This window comes from Gavialis gangeticus, unplaced genomic scaffold (assembly GCF_001723915.1).
Source record: "Gavialis gangeticus isolate Ggan-Ray unplaced genomic scaffold, GavGan_comp1, whole genome shotgun sequence".
NCBI classification, from domain to species: Eukaryota; Metazoa; Chordata; order Crocodylia; family Gavialidae; genus Gavialis; species Gavialis gangeticus.
Genome location: NW_017729034.1, coordinates 65,107,988 through 65,131,207, shown reverse-complemented (window position 1 = coordinate 65,131,207; position 23,220 = coordinate 65,107,988). Strand labels below are relative to the sequence as shown.

At 39.3% G+C, this 23,220-nt stretch overlaps 1 protein-coding gene across 1 annotated transcript in view; it reads right to left on the bottom strand.

Moving 5' to 3' along the window:
* PDE10A (phosphodiesterase 10A) overlaps positions 1-23,220 on the bottom strand; it is a 352,143-nt gene that overhangs the window by 55,482 nt on the left and 273,441 nt on the right. Inside the window, exons 7-14 of the mRNA XM_019527439.1 lie at positions 21,620-21,775; positions 19,970-20,020; positions 19,501-19,559; positions 16,565-16,616; positions 10,374-10,516; positions 4,629-4,721; positions 3,845-4,031; positions 1,457-1,599 (exon numbers count right to left, since the gene is read on the bottom strand). Of these exons, the coding sequence (XP_019382984.1) occupies positions 1,457-1,599; positions 3,845-4,031; positions 4,629-4,721; positions 10,374-10,516; positions 16,565-16,616; positions 19,501-19,559; positions 19,970-20,020; positions 21,620-21,775 (884 nt within the window). The remainder of the gene's footprint in view (positions 1-1,456; positions 1,600-3,844; positions 4,032-4,628; positions 4,722-10,373; positions 10,517-16,564; positions 16,617-19,500; positions 19,560-19,969; positions 20,021-21,619; positions 21,776-23,220) is intronic.

Sequence of the window (23,220 nt, the reverse complement as noted above, 5' to 3'; positions counted from 1 at the left end):
TTCCTTTTTTTTTTTTTTTTTTTTTTAAGAAAACTGATGAAAGGGGACGCAACAGGCAACAGCAGGGGTTGGCAACCTACAGCCCACAGGATGGATCTGGCCTGCAAAACCACTGGGTCCAGCCCATGGAGCTGGGGCTTTGCCCATGCTATGCCACTTTGCAGCAAGTTTTCCCTCACCGTGCCTCAGCCAGGCAGTGGGAGGAAGTAATGCCAGTGCTAGCCAGGTCCTAGCACTGGCCCGTCTCAAGAGCCAAGCCAGGCCATTTCTGGTCCACTGTCAGAAAAGGTTGCTGACTGGTGGGCTAGAGCACTTGGGGTGTAGAAGACTAGAGTTCAATTTTTTCCTATGCCTACATGTGTTCAAACCTCTCTCATCTCCCAGACTAAAGCCCTAACCCCTACAGGCTAAACTCAGACATGGGCATTTTCAGCACTTGTTGAAATTGTTCACCCGGAGGGGCGAAATTTCAATTCTGGTTTTTGCATAAAGGATATTTTATGCATTATAAGCAATGACTAACATGGAAAATACTTAGAAAGGTTTCGGAGCAAAGACTAGAGAGCAGACCTCCAGCTCACGAGTGCCCTAATTATTACGCTATAGCCTTATGCTTACTCTTTCTTATCCTTTGGCTCTATGCATTTTTAGTTCTTTTTTACCCAGAAGAACAATTTCAACAGTAGATGGTTAAGAGTGTCCCTGCACCAGCATTGGCAATCCCATGGTGGTTAGCGCATTCTCCTGGAAGGTAGGAAATGTGAATTTGAACCTAGGGCTGTGCCTCACACTGGGGAAGTTCTCTAACTACTGAACTATTGTATAAAAATCGGACATTTCCTGCTCTGGCTGTTTTTGAATGAAAGCAGCTGGTGCCACTGTATTTTGCAGGAGCCTGATCCTACACATTTGCAATTGTCTGAACCTCTCCAGGGACACAAGCAGAGGAATATATTGTTTGTGAATCCTGACTGAGCTTAGCCATGACATAAATGCTGATTTCCTCATTAGTGACAAGATGGAGAAGCTTCTGTACATTTGCAAAAATTTAACTGTAGGTATTTAGTGTACTTTATTAGTGAAAACTTAGGCCTATGCAGACTTTAGGTACCTAATACATCAGACTGTGATTCTGGAAAATGCATTCTTGGGTTTAGGTGTCCAAATTCAGCGGCCAGCCTCCCTATCCTCTTTTATCTCTACATTCTTTGGACCTGATTTGCTGCTCTCATGCAACGTGTGCTGTTGTAATTTACAACTGTGCAAAAAGCTGTCATTCTGACTAGGTATACCTGGGTCCCCTTAGTTGTACAGTGATAACAAGATCTAACAAGATATTAGGCAGTGGAGACGCAACTTCTGTGACAACAGTGATTTCCATAAACCCTTGGGTACATAGAAAAAAATTATTTTTCACAGGACAGGTTGTAGCTTCTCCTAAAATAATAAGACTCACAATTCTATTTCCTTGCAGATGTGCGGAGGGAGTGTGCAGTGCATGAGGTTTTGCCACTCTTCTGCAGTACAAACACTGTGATAGGACAGCTTTTCCATTGTTACACGATAAATACATTCTGAATGGCGAATTCTGTGATACATCTGAAAGAACAATTGTTACTTATCAATACTGGATTTTAGTGAGGAAAACTGGCCTATTTCCACAAAGATCAAACATTTATTCTGAAAAAGGCAGGCCATCATTTTCAAAGTGATTTGGGGTGCACAACTTTGCATACCTTAAAGTTCAACACTTCTTTATTGTTCAGCCCCCTTTAAAATGTCTCAAAAGTTGGGCACCCCCGATTACTAATCAATGCTGAATATACCTGGAATATTGGGGATGCAGTGTTAAGGCTCTCCCCATTTCGCATCTCTACTTCACCCCTCCAACCTGCATCATAGCAGGGGAGGTAATGGCTCAAAGTCTCCTTCATTTCCCTGTGAGGTCAGTAGCCAGGGCAGCAGTGGTTATGGAATTCAATACAGCTTTTTTGTTACTGTGCTAGCCAAGCTATGATTTAGTTTTTAGGAGCTATACTTGGTCTTCGTTTTCCATATGAGTTTAAATCCCTACCAAATCTCCCAAGAAACAATTTACACACACACACCAGGGACATCTTTTTGTGTTACCAAACATATTGTTACAGCAAAGAGCAGAAACATTATCAGTCAGCCTCAGGGAAAAATAAACGCAATAATATATTACATGGTGAAACAGTTACAGAGGCTTAGCATAGCTTGTAAAAGGGTAAAGACAAAACAGCTTTTCATTTAAAAAAACAAAAAAACAAAAAAACAAAAACTGGAGGAGCCTGCGCTAATCAGTATAAAGAGATTCGTTTTCCAGCATGGTAAGTCCATGCCCAATAGATCACCAAATGGCCCCGATTCTCTCATTTACACTACTCCAGTTACATAAAGAGGCTCTAAAATGGAAGTACACAGGCAGCATGGTATAGAGACTTGAACCAGACCCAATAGTCACTGCATTGTCTCTCTCATCAACAGAATGTAGTCAATGTTTTTTTTATTAACATTTCATTTATTGTTTCTTTATGATAATACATGTAAAATTCCTTATATTTTCCAAATAAAATGACTTCTTTTAAAGAATAAAGATTGAATCTCACAAATAATGGCATCAGCCCTCATCTTCATGTATGGGTAGTATTAAGTTAGGAAAGACCAGCACACAGAAATTAATGTATAATCGTACTGTTTTGAATTTACTTTACAATCCATGTGCTTGAATACAGTTTCTCAGTCACTCAGCTACACGTAAAAAATGTGTAATCTGAAACTGTATAATGAATTGGACTAATGTGTCACATTTCAGCCTATACAGGTACTACACATACTTTGACTGCAATATACTCTTTTAGTTTAGCTATATACAACCAATATATCAACTGGACAGTTATTAAAGAAGAAAAAAATTAACCCTGTCTGCCTACTAGATAAATTATTTATGAATAGGAACCTACCAAATTCACAATGGGAGTAGGGTGCATGGTGGCTCCTTTAAACTTGCAGATTCTCCTGTGCATCCCCAACCACTGATTGGCAGTGGGGCCCTGCTGCTCACCACTGGCTCCTGATCAGCAGGGAGACAAAAACTGCAGTTTTAAATACGGTGCCATTTTTGCTGCTCGCCACTGATTGGCCAAGGGCCCCTGGCAGCCCTGCTGTCTATTGCTGACTGGCTGGGAGGCAAAAACAGCACCATAGTTAAAACCATGGTTTTCACCTTCCTGCTGATCAGGAGTGACCTGGGGGGGGCGGTGCATGGGGGAACCTGCAAAATAAAAGAAGCCACTGTGCACCCCAGTGCTCACTCCTGATCAGCTGGAAGGCAAAAAACACAGTTTTAAATACAATGCTGTTTTTGCCTCCCGGCCAGTCAGCAACAAACAGCATGGCTGCCAGGGCCCCTCAGCCAATCAGTGGTGAGTGGCAAAAAACAGTACCATATTTAAAACTGCAGTTTTTGCCTCCCCTTTGATCAGGAGTGAGTGATGAGCAGCAGGGCCCCTGCACCAATCAACATGGGTTGGGATGTGGGGGGCGGAGTCGGCGCACAGGGGAAACCTACAAAATTCAAGGAGCTGCTGTGCATCCTACTCCCACCGTGAATTTGGTAGGTCCCTATTTATGAAAGAATCAAATGCTAACTGTTGCTTTGTTATTCAATAAAATAGAATTACTAGTCATTTTAATGATCTGGAAATTAGGTGCAACCAGAAGAATCCCAAACTGATTCTAACTCCATAAATATTCTAACCAGTAGTTGACGGAATTAAAAAAGAAATATATGTTATATGAAGCTTTAAATGAGAAAACTTACATTAGCACAGTGTAAGGCTAAAGCACAAAAGACTGCAAACATTTTAAAGTTGTTCTCATCTGTTTTAGAGAAGGCACTTCCACTTATTTTGTTCACCATCTGCACAACACCTATCACACTTCCTCGGCTCACTATAGGCATGCACAGAATGTTTCTGGTTGTGTAGCCTGTGTAGAGGTCTACTTCTCTGGAGAGGTGTGTAAGAGAGAAAGAAAGAAAGAAAGAAGAGACAAAGAATATTAATATCCATGCCTTCTTTCTATGCTGTACCGAATAATGTTACATAAATATAACCGGTACCTACATAAAGTTTACTTACTCTACATTCAAATAAATTCATAAATTATTTTCAGAAAATACTTCATAATTCCTACAATATCCATTTAAAGTTAAAACAATAGTCACCTCATTCTTAAACTCACAGAACATATTTTTATGAATATTTTTGAGCTGGCTATTTTTTAATTTGTTGGAACACATTAATCATGTTACAGTCAATTTAATAATGTTAAAGTAAGCAAAGTCCACTTAGCTATGCAAAGTACCATCAAAGAAAACAATAATTAAATCCTTCTCAATTCTTTTGTGTAAGAGACCTGAGATTATTTTTATAGAATGTGCTCATAAAACTAGTGTCTGCAGAAAAAGTAAATCTCAGGCATCTCTCTTCAAGACAGTATAATTCAATGAACATGTTCTAATCCAAAATTTGAATGGAAAATTAAGTAAAAGACTTGGAGTCTTGATTTTTCTTTTTTGTAGCTGAAACTGAAGAGTTTCTTACCTGTTAAAGCGTGGATCTGCATAGGCATCGGGAATGTTAAGGACTTCACCTGTTCTTGCTACCTGACCAGCTATTCCTTTTTCAATAGAAAATCTGCACATATTAAAGAGACATGTCAATCAGCATATGAATAGCTGGAATAAACATTTTTCCATCTGTGGCTACCTTGGACATACTGATTACATGTGGCCCAAATCAATTTAATTCAACAGTCCTTAATAGAAGAAAAATATTAAACAAACAGAAGTACTTATTATAAGTAATATAAATATTTACTGAAAACATCTTGTTGGGATAAACAGATACACACATATATATTGTGTGTGAGTGAAAATATTTACTGAATGTATATGTGGGTGTGCGTACACACATGTACACTCATGTTGTTGGATTCTAAACTTCTATGACATCTTTTGAAAGAAAAATATGGTAAAGCATAAAATACCCATGGAGTTTTTAATGCACGTAAAAGACAACTCTCTCATTTGAAAAGCTGAAGAAAAAGTTAGGGGGTCATATATTTTGGAATTCTTTCTGAGCAAATGTCATGAAATCATGCATATGAAGGTGGTCAGAAATATGGGAAGAAGTGATCATGATAAAATTAATGATTCTCAAGGAAGACAGACATAAGAGCTTCACAACACAGGCATTGAACTTAAAAAAGGCAGATTTCAACCAAGTCAGGTAAACAGTAGGTTTATCCCTGGATAAAAAGACAACAAAATTATTCAAGAGGGTTGGTAGTTCCTAAAGGATGTAATATTGGAGGATCATTTTCAAGCTGTTCCATGGCAGGAAAAAAATTAGAAGAATGACAACAGACTGATATGGCTGCAAAAGGAAATTTTTGGCTATCTGAAAATCAAAGGAAGATAGATATAGGCAACAAAAGGAAGAGCGTGTCACTAAGGAAATCTACAAAAGAAATAGCACGAAGAGGTAACAACAAAGGAAAGCAAAGGAGAAGAACAAATTTAAACTGGAAAGAAATGATTGAAACAGTGACAAGAAAGAACAGGGAGACAACAGTTCCAGCCCTCAACTGAGAATATGAACTGTTAACAAAAAAAAAATGAGAAGGTGGCAGAGCTGCTCAATGCTTATCCTTGCCTAATTTTCTTACTTTAGTCTTCCTAAGAAAAAAAGCAATAAAAAAGCCAAACACACCACCTTGAAAAACAGACAAATAGTAAAATTAATATAAACAAAGAAGGGGAAAGGATGACTATTACAATAAATAAAGACCTTATCAGAGAAGTAACCAATTTGAATTAAATTAAGATAGCAAGAGTTGACAGGATGAGCTCCAGGGGTGCCTGCAGATATATAGACATGTACAGTTAATTACAGCAATGGGATCAAATTCGATTAATTGAGTCTGCTGGAGCATGCTAATTAGTGCGTTCCAGCAGCCTCCATGTTTCATGTATTCAGTATCTCTGCACTTCAAAATAGAGGCGGGGTGCTTTAACTAAAGCTTGTCAAAAAGGAAGGTATGAGTGCAAATTATAAAAACAGCCAAGTTGTAAATATATGGAAAATTGAGAAAAACAGCAGCAGCCAAATAGATTTGTTAAGAATAAATTATGCTAAGCCAACTTGCTTTTCTTCTCGGGCACAGCAACTGTTTTGGTTGAAAAGAGGAATGAAATGGCAATAATATATCTGGCCTCTAGTAAGGTGTTTGACATAGTTCCACATGCTATTCTCATATATAAGATAGACAAATGTGGACTAGATAGAATAATCAGGTTGATATATAACTGACAGAATAACAGTAAACAAAGAATGGATGAGTCTACATGTGCATATCAACGCGCAGCAATAAACTCTGGCATCTATCGCTCTGGAGCTTATTGCTCTCAGGCACTGCATTTACATGTGCACCCAGGACTGCAGCACGTTGAGTTGGGTCAAAGCAGCCCCAGCTGGCAGGTGGCCACAGAGGTCAGCTTGCCAGCCTAAGGCTGCTCTGACCCGATTCAATGTGCTAAGGAGGGGCTGGCTAGGGCGTGAGGGTGATCCAGTGCCACACTAGCTGGCAGGCAGCCCATGCACTGAAGCATTCTCGTGCCCCAGATAGTGCCATCAACATCTACACATGTGGTGCTGCACATGAAAAAAAACTCCACAGTAGGATAGTACTTATATTTACACATACTAACCTGCTGTGGAGTCTATTAGTTTCCTGCGATCTAATAGGGCCACACGTGTAGACACCAAGATGTTTACTGTGGAGCTAATTAGGCAACCCTGCAGGACACATGTTGTGTTGATGTGTCCAGTAACTATTAATGAATCAATGTCAGAGAGAAGTGAGGTCTCAGGTGAGGTCTTATAGGGGTCTCTTCTGAGTCCTGTACTATTTAACATTTTGCTAGTGATTTGAATGCAGGAATAGGGAATATCTCAATGAAATTTTTTGATGACACATAGAGAAGAAAACTTAAAAGGAACCAATACAGAATAAGAGTTAACTAAATGACTTGGCAGTAGCATTACCAAAAAGGATCTGTGAATTGCGGTGGATCATAAACTCATCATGAGTAAATGAAGTGATTCGGGTCTCAAAAAAATTCAAATACAAGTTTGGGTTACATTAACAGAGCTACTGTATGCAAGACATGGAATGTAATAGTACCAGTATACTTGACACTGATTAGTCCTTAGATAGATCATTGTGTCTAGTTTTGGACACCACATTTTAGGAACAATGTATAGAAATTGGAGAGCAACTGACAAGGATGATAAAGAGGTTAAAATGCAAGCCATGTGATGAAAGGTTGAAGGATGAAGACATGTTCAGTTAGGAGAAAAGAAAATGAAAAGCAACTGGATAGTCCTCAAATATTTAAACAGCTGCCACAAGGAGAGGGAGAAAACAACGCTCTTCACTACCACACAGGGTAGGACAAGAGGCAGTGGGTTTAAGCTACAGCAAAACACATTAAATCCCAGAAAAATTTCTTAGCTGACAAGAGTAGGACAATAAAACAAACTGCTTAGGGAAGCTGTAAAATCTCTTTCACTAGAAGCTTACAAGAGAAGGCTGAATAAGCATCTGTCTGTGATGGGGAAGGCAGAGCAAATCCTGTATGTGGGAGAGCAGGATGAAGTAGACCAAGGGTGGCAATTGTTTGGGCTGGACAGCCACTTAAGAAGTTTTCATGAGCCATTGAGGGTCGGTGGAGTGCAGTGGGAGGGGTAGGTGTGGATTTCAGTTCTGCTATGGGCCCGTGCTGTCACTGCCCTGTGATCCCATCTCACTCCTGGATGCTGCTCCCTGCCTGCCCGTGGCCCCATCCCAACTGCCTGGCTGAGCACGCCCTGCCTGCCAGGGTCCTGGGCCAGTCTCCATGGTCCGGTGCCCATAGCAGTAGATGCAGGGCAGATGTGCCAGAGTGCCTGGGCAGTGGTGCTGGGTCTGGTGGTGGCAGCAGAGACATTGGCAGCGGCAGCTGGAAGTGTGAGGGCAGAGGGACTGCTGCCACAAGGACTGCCGGAAAGTCAAGTCTGGCTGCCACATGCGGGGAAAGGGCAGGCTGCGCTCTGCGCCAGGTGGCACCTCCATGCCTGGGGCAGTGGGACCAGCTACATGCACCAAGGCCTGGGCTGCCCCTGTGCCTAGGCTGAGTGGGGCTGAGGGACCCACCATGAGCTGGATAGAATCACTTGGCGAGCTGACTCCAGCCTGAGGGCTGTATTTTGCCCACCTCTGGAGTAGATGATACTTGAGGTGACTTTAATTCTGTGATTCTAGAGTTAGAAACAAATATTCCCATATATCAGCTCATTTTGGTTTGAAAGGGATCTTTGTCCCTATTTAGGCTAGAGTTTTCTGACCTGTCATGCTGCTATTTAATTACACTGATAGAAAGTCTTCTGACTAATGTTCAGGCCAGCAGCTCTCTTTACAATCTCTTACATGTTGAATATTTTAGAAACAAACACCATGTAAGGCGCCTCTTTGAAAAAGAGATCAATTTGGAGTAAGTTAAGGGAAAATTTCCAGGATGGAATTCATATGCACTGGGCCATGAAGATCTTAAAATTAACTGAGAAACTTCATTTTATATTAAGCTAAGCTGCACTAAGTGCTGACAGAATCTTACAGATGTCCTATAATGAAACCAAGGCACATAAAGCATACTGAGGTTGAATCATGCAAATACCATAAAGTTAATATAAGAACAAGCAGGGAAAATTCAAAAGGGGAGCATATCCATATGAAAGTCAAAGTGGGTGGAAACGTGGCCTCACTGAAGTTAATGGCAAAACTTATACTTGTTTTATCAGGGCTAGAATTTCACCCAGAATGCCTAGATGTTTCAGTCAGCAGGAGTTACCCACTCTTTTGCTTACTCTCACAACACCAGCCTAGTCTCTCTCAGAATGACTGACTCACTTTTACATTCTTACACATGTAACTGATAGTCTTGTCTCCTTATCCATCACCCTTGGACATGGCTCACATACTCCATTACACTGAGTGTCAAAACGTGTTTAATTCTCACATTCAGGAGAAAGGAGAGAGAAGTGTACAAATGCACAAAAGGCAATCATCAGGCAGGAGTTAGAAAGTATAAGTTAAAGCAAGCCACCCCCTTCTTTAATTTATACCACCTCCTTGCTCCTCAATATGTAAATTGCATCAATTTAGACTCCCTTATACTCACTCACACAATGTAAAGAGTGGGAGTAAATCAGTCTAAGGGAGTCAAACTGAGGGTGAGAGAATGCATCTTACATCCCCTTATGAATCATCTCTGATACTGGCCTAGAACTTTAAAAATGCATAGAAACAATTAAATAAATCACTGCAAAGTTTCACTGCTGAGTGAAGTGCTTTAGATGTGTGTGTATGTATTTTATGTTTGGCATGCTTAATGCAGGGGATTTAGTCATACATCTTTAGAAAGACGAGGGCCCAAATTCCCAATATTGGCTTGAAAATGTCAACTTTTATATTTTAGAGAGTCTTCTAGATGAAAGATATTACAGCAATTATCATTTTGTTTAAATTGAGCTTGTCATTCTGGCTGTTTTTTCACTAAGAATGTGTGTACACAAAATCATGGCAAGTCAGGAGGATGAGTCAGTTTTAAAGAATCAGAGGATCCCATGTATCCACATTTCAACCCTTGTAATGTTTAGAAATGACCAAACCAGGCAGACTTTAAAATCACAATTATTCAAGTTAGAACCAACTAGATACTCAAAATTAAGTATACAAACTGAGTATACAAAAAAAGCAACTGCAGCAGTAAGAAACTAAACTAAGAGTCCTTTGACTGAAAATTTTAAAAGGATTGATAAGCTCACACTAGTTTTTTTGGGAATGTCTAATCCACCAAAAACAATTGTCCATTAGAATTTGCCTGATAGATCTTGAGAGCTCGAATAAAAATCCTTGACTTGCAGAACTGTGGATAGGTGGTTTATTTTCACACCTGCACCTTTACCTACCTTTGAGCACAAGTGTTTTTTTCCAACATGATTTCCAAAAGGACCGCCTCCGGAAGACGGCATTTCCAGGAGTGACGTTAAAGCTTCAGAGACGTTGTTTCGATGGCACTGCAATGTCATTCCCAGAAGTACTACCTTCTGGAGGCGGGTCCTGGTGGGAATGATATCACAGTATGACAAGTATTGTCAGGGTACCTGCAAATAGGCATAGACACTGGATAACCGAATACCTGCACATCTCATTACAATGCAGTTGCATTCTTTTGCTGCTCCTACCTTATTTCTTTGGTCTTCTTGAAGACAGGTTTCCCATCATTTTCTTCTCCGATATCAAAAAGATCTGAGTACAGCTCCTTGTTCTTGTGATCAACCTGGAAGAGTGCGCACCGATCTGCATTCACCAGGTTTTTTGCATATATCTACAGATAGAGAACAAATCTAAAATTAATCTTCATGAGGTTCAGATGAACTTCAGTCACTAGTCTGTAAAAGAAGATAAGCCCTTCAAGTATTAAAGCTTTAACAGCTTATTCCAACACAAAGACCTGTTTCCACAAGATTTCTTCCTAGCCACAACAATTTAGGTTATAACTTAAATACTTTATTTAAAACAAGGTGGTCTGGACTCGAGATTCACCTTTACCCTATCCTTATCTGTGTATACGTTACAGGAGCTCATACAAAACTCATTGAGCCAAAAACACATCTAACTTTTGAACTGCACAAACCTTGAGAAATAACTTGGCATATACAGTCTCAAGTACTTTATCAGGTATATAACCAATATGCTTTTCAAACAGTTCTGAAATATCCAGACAAAACAGGGTAACTTAAGGATGGAGTGAAAGTGTCAGCTCTGGAATTCCCCCTCTCACTTCAAATAAGAACCATTTAAGACTTCCCACACACTTCTTGCAAGATAGCATGTGGGGTCACTTTTTAGAAAATTAGTTTGCAACAAATAAAAAAAAGCAAGGCAAGTGTACACTGACTATTCAAATGTATAATACTGCCTGATTATAAGCATGTGTAAAGAAGTATTATTATAGTATGATGCTTCTCAAATGTATTGTGTAGCACAGAAATCAGTGTATTCGTTTGCACAGAAAAAAGTCACAACATTATGAAGTCAAAGAATTTGATATTGCGTATAAAATAAATTATATTATGACATCTGAGAATACAGATTACCAAAGTATACATATGATGGATGCATATTCCCCTTATGCAAATGCAAGGCCTTGTGTATATAGTTTCAAGCTTCTACAGTAAAGACACAGATGTCCTAACATCCAGTAGTAATGAACCTAACCAAAATTTTAAAAGGATTTAAAGAGCAGAAGTCAAAACTGTGCTACAGGAGCCTCCACCAAACTTGAATGAGCTGGACAAAACAAACACACCTGTGACCTTTTCCTCCTGATTTGCTTTGTCCAGAGGGATAGCTAGCTATTTCTGTGCCCTAGGCAAAGTAGAGGATGAGGATTGGGGGCTGAGCTGAGTGCAGAAAAATGGGGTTGAGGGGACAATGTGGGTAAGGGACTGCAGGACAGTGACCCCAGGGCTGTAGGGATTAGGGCCAGCTATTATGCCCTCACTCCTCTTCCTTAGATGTTGCTGTTGCAACAACTACCAGCTGCCACTGACCTATGTCATGTAGAACAAGACTGTAAAAGCCTTATTTAGGCTGCACCTGTGAGAGGGTAAATGCAGTCGCTGGTAGCTGCATAGTGGAGGCAGGGGTAGTGAAGCTGACAAGGAGACTCTTGCTTCTGATCTACGTGGCTGAAGCTAACAGTCCCAAAGTAAGCTCGTATCAAATATAAGCCTCCAGCTGCCAGTCCAACATGCCCACCCCCTCCTCCTTCCCTCGCCTTCCCCTAAAATCAGTGCCCAGGTCTCATGCCCTAGTCACTCACACCTACTTACAATACTGGAATTGCCAGTGCCAAAAACATCCCCGTATATGTCCGCTTACATTAGACAAATGAACCATATTTTAAGAGCTCTACATTTTGACACGTTTTTGTTATGCATGTTTTGCATATATTAAACATTCTCTGGAGAATGGTGCAATTCTGAGGCTAGGATCTGTTCCTAAAGAGGCAAAAGTAGCATTTATGCAACATGTTCTCAGCAGCATCTATATTCACTGGACACAACCTTGGCTACAACATACCTGGTTGCAACTCCTTGATTCTGTGCCAGATAACTGCAGTGTATAAAGCATCACTTGCTAGTAAGAGTGTTCTTGCATTTTTTCCATCCTATTTAAAACTCTTCAAGAAATTTCTAATGATTTTTTTTTCTTGGCCAGACAAAGCTGCTTCACTAGAAATGAATCTCACAATGTCATCAAAACCTGCCTTTTGAAGGTTTCTCAGACACAGGACAGCTATTGCTCAAAACATAGGAGGGAGAAAACCAAGAACAGACAAGGGCAAGTGCACTTGCTTGAGAAGCATAAGACTAAAATTATGACTCTGCATAATTCGGGAAGATTTCAGTTACCTACCTACTAGGAGAGTACCTTAACCACCACCCTAAAGGATATTCTGTGGTGCCTTTCACTAATATCTTCTGCTGGAGTCATTCCATTACGTATTTGTTGAGTCAGAGTGTGAGACTGATTAAACACCATTGTTAGGCACTTGGCTAGATGTCAGGAATGCAGGGACTTAAACCTGCATTTTCTATATCTTGTGCAAGTGCACAAACTATTTCTCTTTATTTTCCCCATTGTAGCTTTCGCAAAAAAAACTCAAAGAGGTCTTGGTTTTATCCTAATATTAAATAGGAAAATAGATTGTGGAATCCTGACATTTTTTGTAGGATGGAAAACCAGATATTAACCAGCTCTAATGCTGCCCTTTACATTGACTGCTACACAGAAGCCACCTATATGAACACAACACCAGCTGGAGACTTCCCCCACACTGCAAGAATACACAGCTGTAGAGACCCAGCTGCTTTCTAGATTTTTCATGCCATCAGAATGATGTCAAAGGGAAAGAATTAAGTTTGGGAACCTGGCCCAGTGTACCATTCCCCTCCATGAAAGGTAAACAGTATGGCCAGTCTCATTATTTCTTTCTTCATTCAAAACAGATCACCTAATCTAAACTGCATTGGCAATGGCTGGGACTACAATACAGAAGGTTTCCACATATCCCTTCTGAAACCATCCTGATGCTTTATATAGGACTGGATACTAAAAAAAAAATTCAAAAGGGTTTGATTTACTTTATGTCAGTGCCTATTTTTATCAAACCTTCCTCCTTAAAAAGCTACTACTTGGGGAACAGGAGATTAACAGGATTGCCAAAGGATACATTAACTTTAGCAAGGCTCCCAACTTCAGCAAGCTTCATTTGGTCTCCCACAACATTCCTGCAAGCAAGCTAAGGAAATACAAGTTGAATGAATGTACTGTAGGGTAGAAAGAAAACTAGCTGGATCATTAGGCTCAAAGGGTAATAATAGATGGCTTGATGTTTACTTGACAGGTGGTATCAAGTAGTCAGTCCTTGGGTCCGTCTCATTCAATATCTTCATCAATGACCTGGAATGTGGGATAGAGTGCACCCTCAGGAAGTTTGCAGATGGCACCATGCTGGGGGAAGTAGTAGATATGCTGGAGTGTAGGGCTAGGATTCAGAGAGACCTCAAAAAATTTGAGGATTGGACCAAAAGAAAAAATTATGAGGTACAATAAGGACAATTACAAAGTCCTGCACTTAGTTCAGAACAATCCCATGCACTGGTACAGGCTGGGGACCAACTGGCTAAGCAGCAGCTCTGAAGCAAAGAACCTGGGGATTGTAGTAGACAATAAACTAAATACGAACCAACAGTGTGTCCTGGTTGAAAAGAAGGCTAATGGCATACGGGGCTACATTAGTAGGAGTGCTGCCAGCAAAATGAGGGAAGTGATTATTCCCCTGTTTTCAGCACTCGTGAAGCCACATCTGGAGTACTGTGTCCAGTTTTGTGTCCCCCACTATAGAAAGGATGTAGACAAATTGGAGAGTCCAGCAGAGGGCAGTGAAAATGATTAGGGGGTGAGGCACAGGACTTGAGGAGAGGCCGAGGGAACTGGGCTTATTTAGCTTGGAGAAGAGAAGATTGAGTGGGGATTTAATCACAGCTTTTAGTTACCTGAACAGTGGTTCCAAAGAGGATGCAGCTAGATTGTTCTCAGTGGTGACAGATGACAGAACAAGGAGCAATGCTCTCAAGTTGCAACAAGGGAAGTTTAGGTTAGGTATTAGAAAACACATTCTCATGAGGGTAGCAAAGCACTGCAATGGGCTACCTTGAGAGATGGTGGACTCTCCATCCTTGGTGGTTTTCAAGACCCAGTTAGACAAAGCCTTGTCTGGGATAATACAGTCGGGGATGTTCCTGCTTTGAGCAGGGGGTTGGACTAGATGACCTCCTGAGGTCTCTTCCAATCTTAATTTTCTATGATTCTATGCAAGGCTTTCTTTGAGAAGCCAGATACTAAAAGGGACCAAACTACTTCCTAACTCTCTACAGATCACCAGTACTGTACTGAAATCTACTTGTGAAGTAGTTTGTGGGGAAACTTGCACTCCTGCTTCTCACCCTGCACCTCTTCTGTAGTTAAATCTTTACTTTCAAGTGTTTCCAATCCAACACTTTTTACCAGAACTAAATTCATTGAAAAGTTTCAGTAAAAGATACAAGAGATGAAAAGAGAAGCAAGTAGAAAAATGCTACTATCATTGACACAAGGACAAGCCAAATCTTGCACTGCAAATCACCAGGATCTGGACTAGGGACAGGAGGTTGATTCTCATACAAATGGTATAATCAAAAGAATTTCAGTGGAAGTCCAAACTAGCGGATCAATCAAGCAGCAGCAAATTGGCATGGACTACAAAGGAAGTTGAGTGTGAAGCATCTAGGCAAGCGATCCAGCAGAATGCTGAGATAGCAGGTGTTGTGAAGGAACATGAAAGAAAAAGCATATGGTATTGCCATGTGTGTATTTTCCACCTGGTGCCTGTTCATAGGAAAGAATACTATTGTCTGCCATTAAATGCTGTATTATATTACTGCAGTTCTTTTCAAAGGTTAAACAATGCTGTTAAGCAATTTGTGTACATAGGAAAGGACAAAGCTCCTGAAACTGAGAAATGTTTCTTATGCAAAGAAAACAGCAATTCTTGCCTGCCATAGTAACTAAATTCGATAAATACTGAGAAACCATTTTCATAAATATTAATTCAGATTTCTAAACAAATTTGCTTTGGATTATGTGCATTCTTGGCATGTTTGCTTTTTGTAAATATTCTAGCTATCAATATCATTGACAGGATTTGGGCAAACACTGGAGGTTTTATATTTAAATTTGCTATCAAACAAGTATTAGTACAAAAGCAAAAAAATTACAGAGTTACATTTATCCAAACAGGGAACAAAAGCATGCTATGCAATATGTCCAAAACTAAATAGCAATTTCAATCAATCAAAGAGTATTCTGAATAAGCTATCACCACACTCATTGACGTTTGTGGAAGCTGTTTAGTGAATAACTTCAAATAATGACCAAATTCTAGAAAATTGTGATTTGTTCCTGAACTAAAAAAGTGCAATTCACCGACCAAACATTTTTTTACTTATTTCTGTTCAGCAAGCTGTAATGACTGTGCAGCTCCATAATTATGGAAACTTAATCATTTTATATCCTAACTGGGATATGATGATTCTTTTGTACATATCACCCTGTAACTGAAACAAACACTTTTATGGTAATGTTCACTATTTCCTCATGGCCTCACACAGACAATTTCCTCTGTCCTGGACTGCCATTGCTTTTGAATGATGTCTATGCAGTGTACAGTGATTTAAAAGAATCAATAAAAGGAGAGGCCGAAATGAAATGAAAAAGAAAAAAAAACTTTCCTTCCCCATCCAAAGTTAAAATATTCTTTTTGTCTAACAACCCAATCAACACTTACTCTGTGGTACTTAGGAAAGCTGAGAAATGTAGGTTCTGTGATAAAACCAACGTAACACTCACTCACTCTCTTTTTTCATATACAGCATCCCCAGCATTGCATGTTACTAATTCATTATAAACAGCTTATGAAGTTCAACAATGCTGCATTTCAATTCAAAGAAAACAAAACTGAGGCTGTGGAGAGGCATAAGTTTCAACCAATTTAAAAGGGGAAAAGGAGTTGCTACTTATGATGGTGCATTAGTTGTTTCTATTTAACAATTATATCTGCCTGCTCCTATAGTGGGATAAGCAAGATAAATCACTGTACCTTTAACCCTGAATGAAAACAGTAACAGTTGCAATGGTTTTGCTCCACTTACACTACTATAGAAGCACAAAAACATAAGTTACAGTGGGATCCCAGTTTTACTGGTGTAACTATTATGTCTGACCATCCTCTGAAAGATGAATTTAAAGGTGAAAGCAGATAGCTTACCATTATATGTTCAAGTAGAGAATCTATTGCGACTATGTTATCAAAATAGGTTCTGCAGAAAAAGAGATACAGAGTCTGTAAATAATCTTTCTTAGATTGCTTTAGCACAATTTAGAAAACACTTAATGGCTATTCTCTATTAACCCAGGTGTTGCATGTTGTGGCTGGAGAGAAAGACCGACCTTGAGGCTGCAAGAAAGTAGAACTGATTTCTCTCTCTATGAAGTGGTAACTGTCCAAGGACGGTCAAAAGCATTGAAAGATAAGGGTCAAAATTATTAGTACAAGATGTCTAAATCTTCTGTGTGCCCAGACTTAATAACTTTTGGATTACAATGTTCCCAGCACAGAAAGATGTTACCCCATGGCCTTGAACACATATACAGCTCACTTCTGTTTTGGGCTGAACAGAAAGAAAATACGTAATAAATTAGTCTTACATTTCCAAAAACTGCATGAAGATGTAGGGCAATTAAAGTATTCTGCACCCTTTCTGAAGCCTTAGGGAAAATATCCTAATGACTGTGCTTGCCAACAATTTCCTCATTGAATAGGGAACTTTCTTTCCATAAAATATAATGTGCAGACCATTTTTAAAGACAAACTATGTTAACTACTTTTGTAGCTAGCACTGATCTGTGTGTACAGTTCCTTCCACAAGTTCTCAGTTTTGTGGATGGAAATATGTTTTGCTTTTCTTTTTTCTTTAGATGCCAATAGAGATATTCCTAGCCATTGATAGCTTGTATCATATTTATGTACTTTAAAATCCCCAGCATTAAAATAATATATAACATTATTTTAAATGTTAAAATATTTAAAAGTAAGAAGTACTTTCAAAAAGGTTTTAGTGGAATGCAGGGCTTTCCAACTGGCAGCCTGCAAGGGGTTAACATGTGGCTTGTGGGCTCTTGCCTGGCCACTGCTTCCTTGCCCTGCTTGGCTTTTGCTTCTTCCTCCTACTCCAAGGGACAAGGTGGCACAGTGGGTGGGAGCCAGGGCTCTAAGCCTTCTCTTGCGGGGGCTGAAAAGATCCAGGTCCCTTAGTCTCTCCTAATAGGGCTTGGTCTGCAAACCCTTAACCACACGAGCGGCCCTCCTCTGGATGCTCTCAAGGTTATCAACATCCTTCTTAAAGTGTGGTGCCCAAAAGTGGACGCAGTACTCCAACTACTGTCTGACCAATGCTGCATACAGAGGAAGTATCACCTCCTTGGATCTATTTGTCATGCATCTGCTGATGTATGAGAAAGTGCGGTTAGATTTGCTGACGGTTCTAACGGAATAGTTTCCCTAGTGGGAAAAGGTTACCTGGAGGAAGTGACAACAGTGCAACACAACTATAGCCCTTATTCTGGTGGGGGTCTCAGGGAATATTATTGCCTAAGTGGATAATTTTGGCTAGGGAAGGACTACAGTGCCAAAGGGATCCACTATGGGCTCTGGCTGAGATTAAAAGTGTCAAGTGAAAGCAGCAGAGCAAATACTAGCTGCCTCCCTCAGATTTACTATCAATCACCATGATAAAGAAGATGAATGAAGTGTCTGGCTTTCTGATAGGAATCCTAGTTGTTCTTGCTCTCTCTGATAGTCCTTAAGACCAGTCACAAGTCTTAACCACGACAGGCCTTGAATACACTGCATTGATCTATTTACATGTAGTCTCAATCCTTTAAGTCACCCATAGGGTTTCTTCAGAATAATGAAGTCTTATAGAGCTGCGTGGTATAGACTACAACACCTGTAACTTTATTAGCATTTTGTATTTTCATTTATTGATCACCCCTTGCCTCCATTGTTTAAAGGTTTGATAATATGTATAGGGAATAAAGAGATGATCAATAAGCAGATAACTGAAAACATGTATACTGATTTCAAAGTAACCAAAACTTCCATTTTTCAGAATAATTTTTCTGGGTTTTCAAATTAAGATATGCATTTGTCATGACAAATAAAAGAAAAAAAGTACCACATGCGTATGATACTTTGAGCATGTAAATAGAGCCCCTGGAAAAAACAAGAAAGACCAGTCTTATGGTAAAAGACCACCATCTTGTAAAACTTTTTGTAAAGAAATACAAATAAAATTATTTCATCTACAAATGTTCATCATAAATGACATACAAATTCAATTTTTGATCTTTTAGTAGCAGATCATTTTTAATGTTAGACAGAAAGGACGATTGTGGATTAAAGGAAAACAAGAGTATAAACCAAGTAATTCCAACAGACATTTGCAAATACAATTATTTATTTTTGTTTTCACAATTTAATGTAATGTAGAAATCAAAGCCAGAATGGCACTGTTTAACTAGTAAGCATATTAAAAGTAGTTATTTTCTCCACCTTTCTAGGTTTAAAATAAACAAAGAAACTAAATGCAAAAAACAGCCCCAAATGACCTAGCATAAAGAGTTGTACGCTCACAAAGGCCCATAAATGTCAACTCTGGCTCCAATAACTTGGTTATATTACATGCGTTTACAATTTCTTTGCCTATTTTTCCTGTTAAACAACTATTTTAATTATAGAGACTAATTTGAATCCCATATAAACATTTTAACAAAGATAAAAAAAAGAATGAATTGTCCTGTAGACTCATTCCAATCACAAAGTATCTTATGTCCTTCTACAAGGCAGCAGTAAAATGGATGGCAATGTCTTTAGTTTGAAAATGATGACACAATGAACACAGTCAGGATCTCTTCATCAAAAATATTTATTGTATGTATAATGAATAAAACAGAATTCTAAGTCCTACAGTGTGCAAAAGAAAACCTCAAACATCATTAAATACATTTCTAAATGAATATTAAATGGAGAGAGGAAACCCACAACCAAGTAGGACAATGGAGGGGAAGCGCAAAAATACAAAATAAAAGGGGAAAAAAGGGACAAAATTTAAAAAGCCTGTAACTAGAGCAAATCACACTTACTTTGATACATCGAGCAGGAAGTCATTCAGTTCAGTCTGCTTGGCAAGACCTCGGCACACCTGGAGGAAAAGAGAACATATATACTATTGTTTCAGAAGATCACTGGAGTCGAGTGAAATTTTTAGAACACGTTTTCTACTTGCCTAATCTGCATAAAAATATACAATTGCAAATTACCTATGTATTATAACACTGTGTAAAATGTATCAAAAAGAAAACAGGCTGGGGTGTCTAGCTTCAAATGTGTCTCTCACACTGAAGAGCTGCAAGTACCCAATTTCATATTCATTTTATATTAGGCATACAATTTACCTCAGTATATTACTTGTATGAGCACTGAGATTTACAGGAAGACTAGAGAAATCAAGTCTTCTACTGCCTTGAACCTTCTACACCATAAAATAATCTCCATGATTTCTAGATTTATGCTATGCTCCCTTTAAGAAGCTATGAAAAAAAACAGACTTACTTGTACTTGATGTATTGCTACTGAAGCCCACGCAAGATTTGCTGTTGCAACCTAAAGAAAAGATGAGAAGTTTTAACGTCTGAGCCAATTTCATCAGCTTTTTCTCAATCTACTTCTAAGTACCTTTAAATACCCTAAACATTTTTCAGCTGAGATATTTCAGACAAGACATGGAACTATGGTTATAGGTAGACAATTCATTTAGGGAAAGTACATTAATTTGGGGAAAGTAACTTGTCTATTAGTACTTTACTTTTAAGAAAAAGTATTCCAGTCACAAGGAAGCAACAGTACAAAAAGTACTGCTCGACTGTTTTGTACTATCACAACTTTTTAATCAACTGAGTTGCAGAGAAGGGGCACGAGGACTCAACCATCTAATAATGGCAGCGTAATATACATGGCAGTATAATAAGGGCAGAAGCAGCCCTTCCTGGATTGCAAGAGGGGCTTTAAAAATTACATAAGGTACGCTGTTAACATGCTTCTGTCATACAATTAAATAACCCATCACAACGAAATAGTACCAATAATGATGCCTTCATTCAGCAACAAATACTTCCAAGAAAAAACCTTTGCTGTAAACAAATACTCCTGTCACTACCATTTTAGTTGCAGAAGAATCAAATGTGAACACTAAATACAAGACTACTGTTTCAGGTATATATGTCAAGGCAACATTTCACACTACTGCTGTGTAAACTGCAGTTAACTAAGTTTAAATAAAATGCACTACCACGAATCATCTCCTGTCCTTGAAGCATTGAGATTTTGCTGGGAACAAACTTAATAGAACACTGCTGAAGGTCCACTGCCATACATTCTATTAACATACCCCTTTTCCTCTATGGAAGATACTCTACCTATTTTTAACTTGTACACGCGCTCTAAAACTTTTTGAAAAATGTAATTGAAAGGAACCTGACAGTACATACCTAAATCCTTATTTTAAAGATGTACTGATAAAATACTTCAGGCAACATTACCATTTTTTTTAAATAGGACATTCATGAATTATTAGTTGTAGTGATTAATGTAAAGTAATTGCCAAACATGAAGATAAATCAAAGAACACAAGCACAACTTGTACACACAAACGTAAGTGTAGGATTTTCCTGAAATGCGGCTTTATTGACAGAAATTATTCAATGGGATGAAAGTTTTCAAAGAGTCAACTAGTGAAGAAAGAGACTTTGCCATACAGCACAATATGGCTTCATAGAAAAGTTAAAATTGAAATATAAGTTAACTGGCAATACCTCTTTTCAGTAAGAGCAATTTCATTTTGCATTTGTAACAACAGGAGCTCTCATGAACCTACACTTCTAGAATGGAGCTTACAACATTTGTTATTTCTAAACCCTTATTCAATAAATAAATGGTAATGGCATGCTTGAAATTATTTTCCCACAGGATGGAATAAAACAGTTAGAAAAATGTGAGATGCCCAATGTACTTATGGGTAGAAAATGATTATTACCATTTGCCACTAAGAATACCCATTTTTATCAACAACAAAAAATCAAAATATAAGAAAATAAAAAGCAGATGGGCAGGGGGCAGAGAAGAAGTTCTGGGTCAGGAATATCTGACACCCCGTTTAAGGTGGGGAATGTCTTTGGGAACCATCTGCAGCAGTTTAGGCCTCACCTCTTGGTGACTGAGATGGAAGGCTTCCTTGCCCCAGTGCCGATAAAGCTCCAAGATACCAATCAGATCACCAATTGCAGTGACAATTGGTAAACAAAGAACAGATTGGATACGAGTCCCTGATTCCAGTCCAGTACCTTTGGGAAATCGTTCATCCTAAAAAGTGCAAACAGTTTGATAGAATGTAGATGTCATAACATGAATACAAAAGATAAATTGACTTTTTTCTTTCTCCTAGCTCACTAAATCAGCAAGAAGAGCCCTTTACAGACAAGAATCCAAAGAAGTTACAAAGCCCACAAAAGGGCTCTCCCTAGTTTGTTTACATATACACATCTTACTTATTCAGTATCTCACAAAGGCAGGAAAGTACTTTATTGTTAAATCCAGTCTGGAAGAAGAGGCACTGGTAACTCTGAACTGAACTACTCAAATTTCAGTGTTACCAGGCAGACAATATTCTCTGTGAGAGTAAGGAATCCTGAGGCACCCACTAGGTGCTATAAGCTACATGGAGACATGACCCCAAACCAAAAATTTCCAAACTATACCAGTATTGCAAAGAAAAGTGTTTTCTCTCAACTAAGCCTATGACAGGAATTCTTTCCTATACCCCACAAACTATCCCTAGAGTGCACCTATTCTCACACTTGTGAAAAGATAATAGGGCTTCAGTCTTTCAAACTGCAATATAAATACAAAAGGTCTCAGACTTCATGTCACTGAAGTCACTCTCAGGACCTTGGTCTCCAGTGTGCTTAAGAGTGGCCATGGAATACTGCCATGGCAACTCCGCTGATATATTTCCAGATCTGGAGATTGCCAGGACATGCTGGGGTCAGAGAGTACTTACTACTTAGAAGGAATTTTAGGTAATGCACATTGGGCATTTTATATGTGCTCCGGCAGTAGGAGGGGCAGCACTAATTAGAGTGGCTCCGATAGCCGCTCTAATTAAAGCACCGCCATGTCTCCTGTATCAGCATCCCTGTGCTTAAAAACGATGGTGGGGGTACTTGTTCAATGAGCTTTAGTTCAAGCACCACCCCCCCCACCATTTTTAAGCATGAGGACGCTGATATGAGAAGCAGAAGGCTGCTGGGGTGTGTCAGTTTCCATCCTCCAGAAGACTCCGTGCTCATGTATAGGTGCCCATTAAATCTGAAAAAAAACTCCCTCATGGGGAGGGTAATAAAGCACTGGAATGGGTTACCTACAGAGATGGTGGAATCTCTATCCCTGGAGGTTTTTAAGGCCTGGTTTGACAAAACCCTGGCTGGAATGATCTGGTTGGGGATGGTGCTGCTTTGAGCAGGGGGTTGAACTAGATGACCTCCTGAGGTCCCTTCCAACCCTAAGTTTCTATGACTAAGTACCTGCCATTTCATGCACATGACCTAGGTTCATGCAAAAAGGTTCATATATATTCTAATACTATAAAAGCCTAAGTCTGTCCATCTATTTGTCTGTCCATAACACTTTATTTGCGCTCTGATCGTCTCAGCAGCCAGAGTGCCCTACACAGACAGGGACAGACAGCAGAGTGCTGCCATGACAGTGGAGACTGAGGGGCCAGGGGGGCAAGACCAGCAGAGGGGATG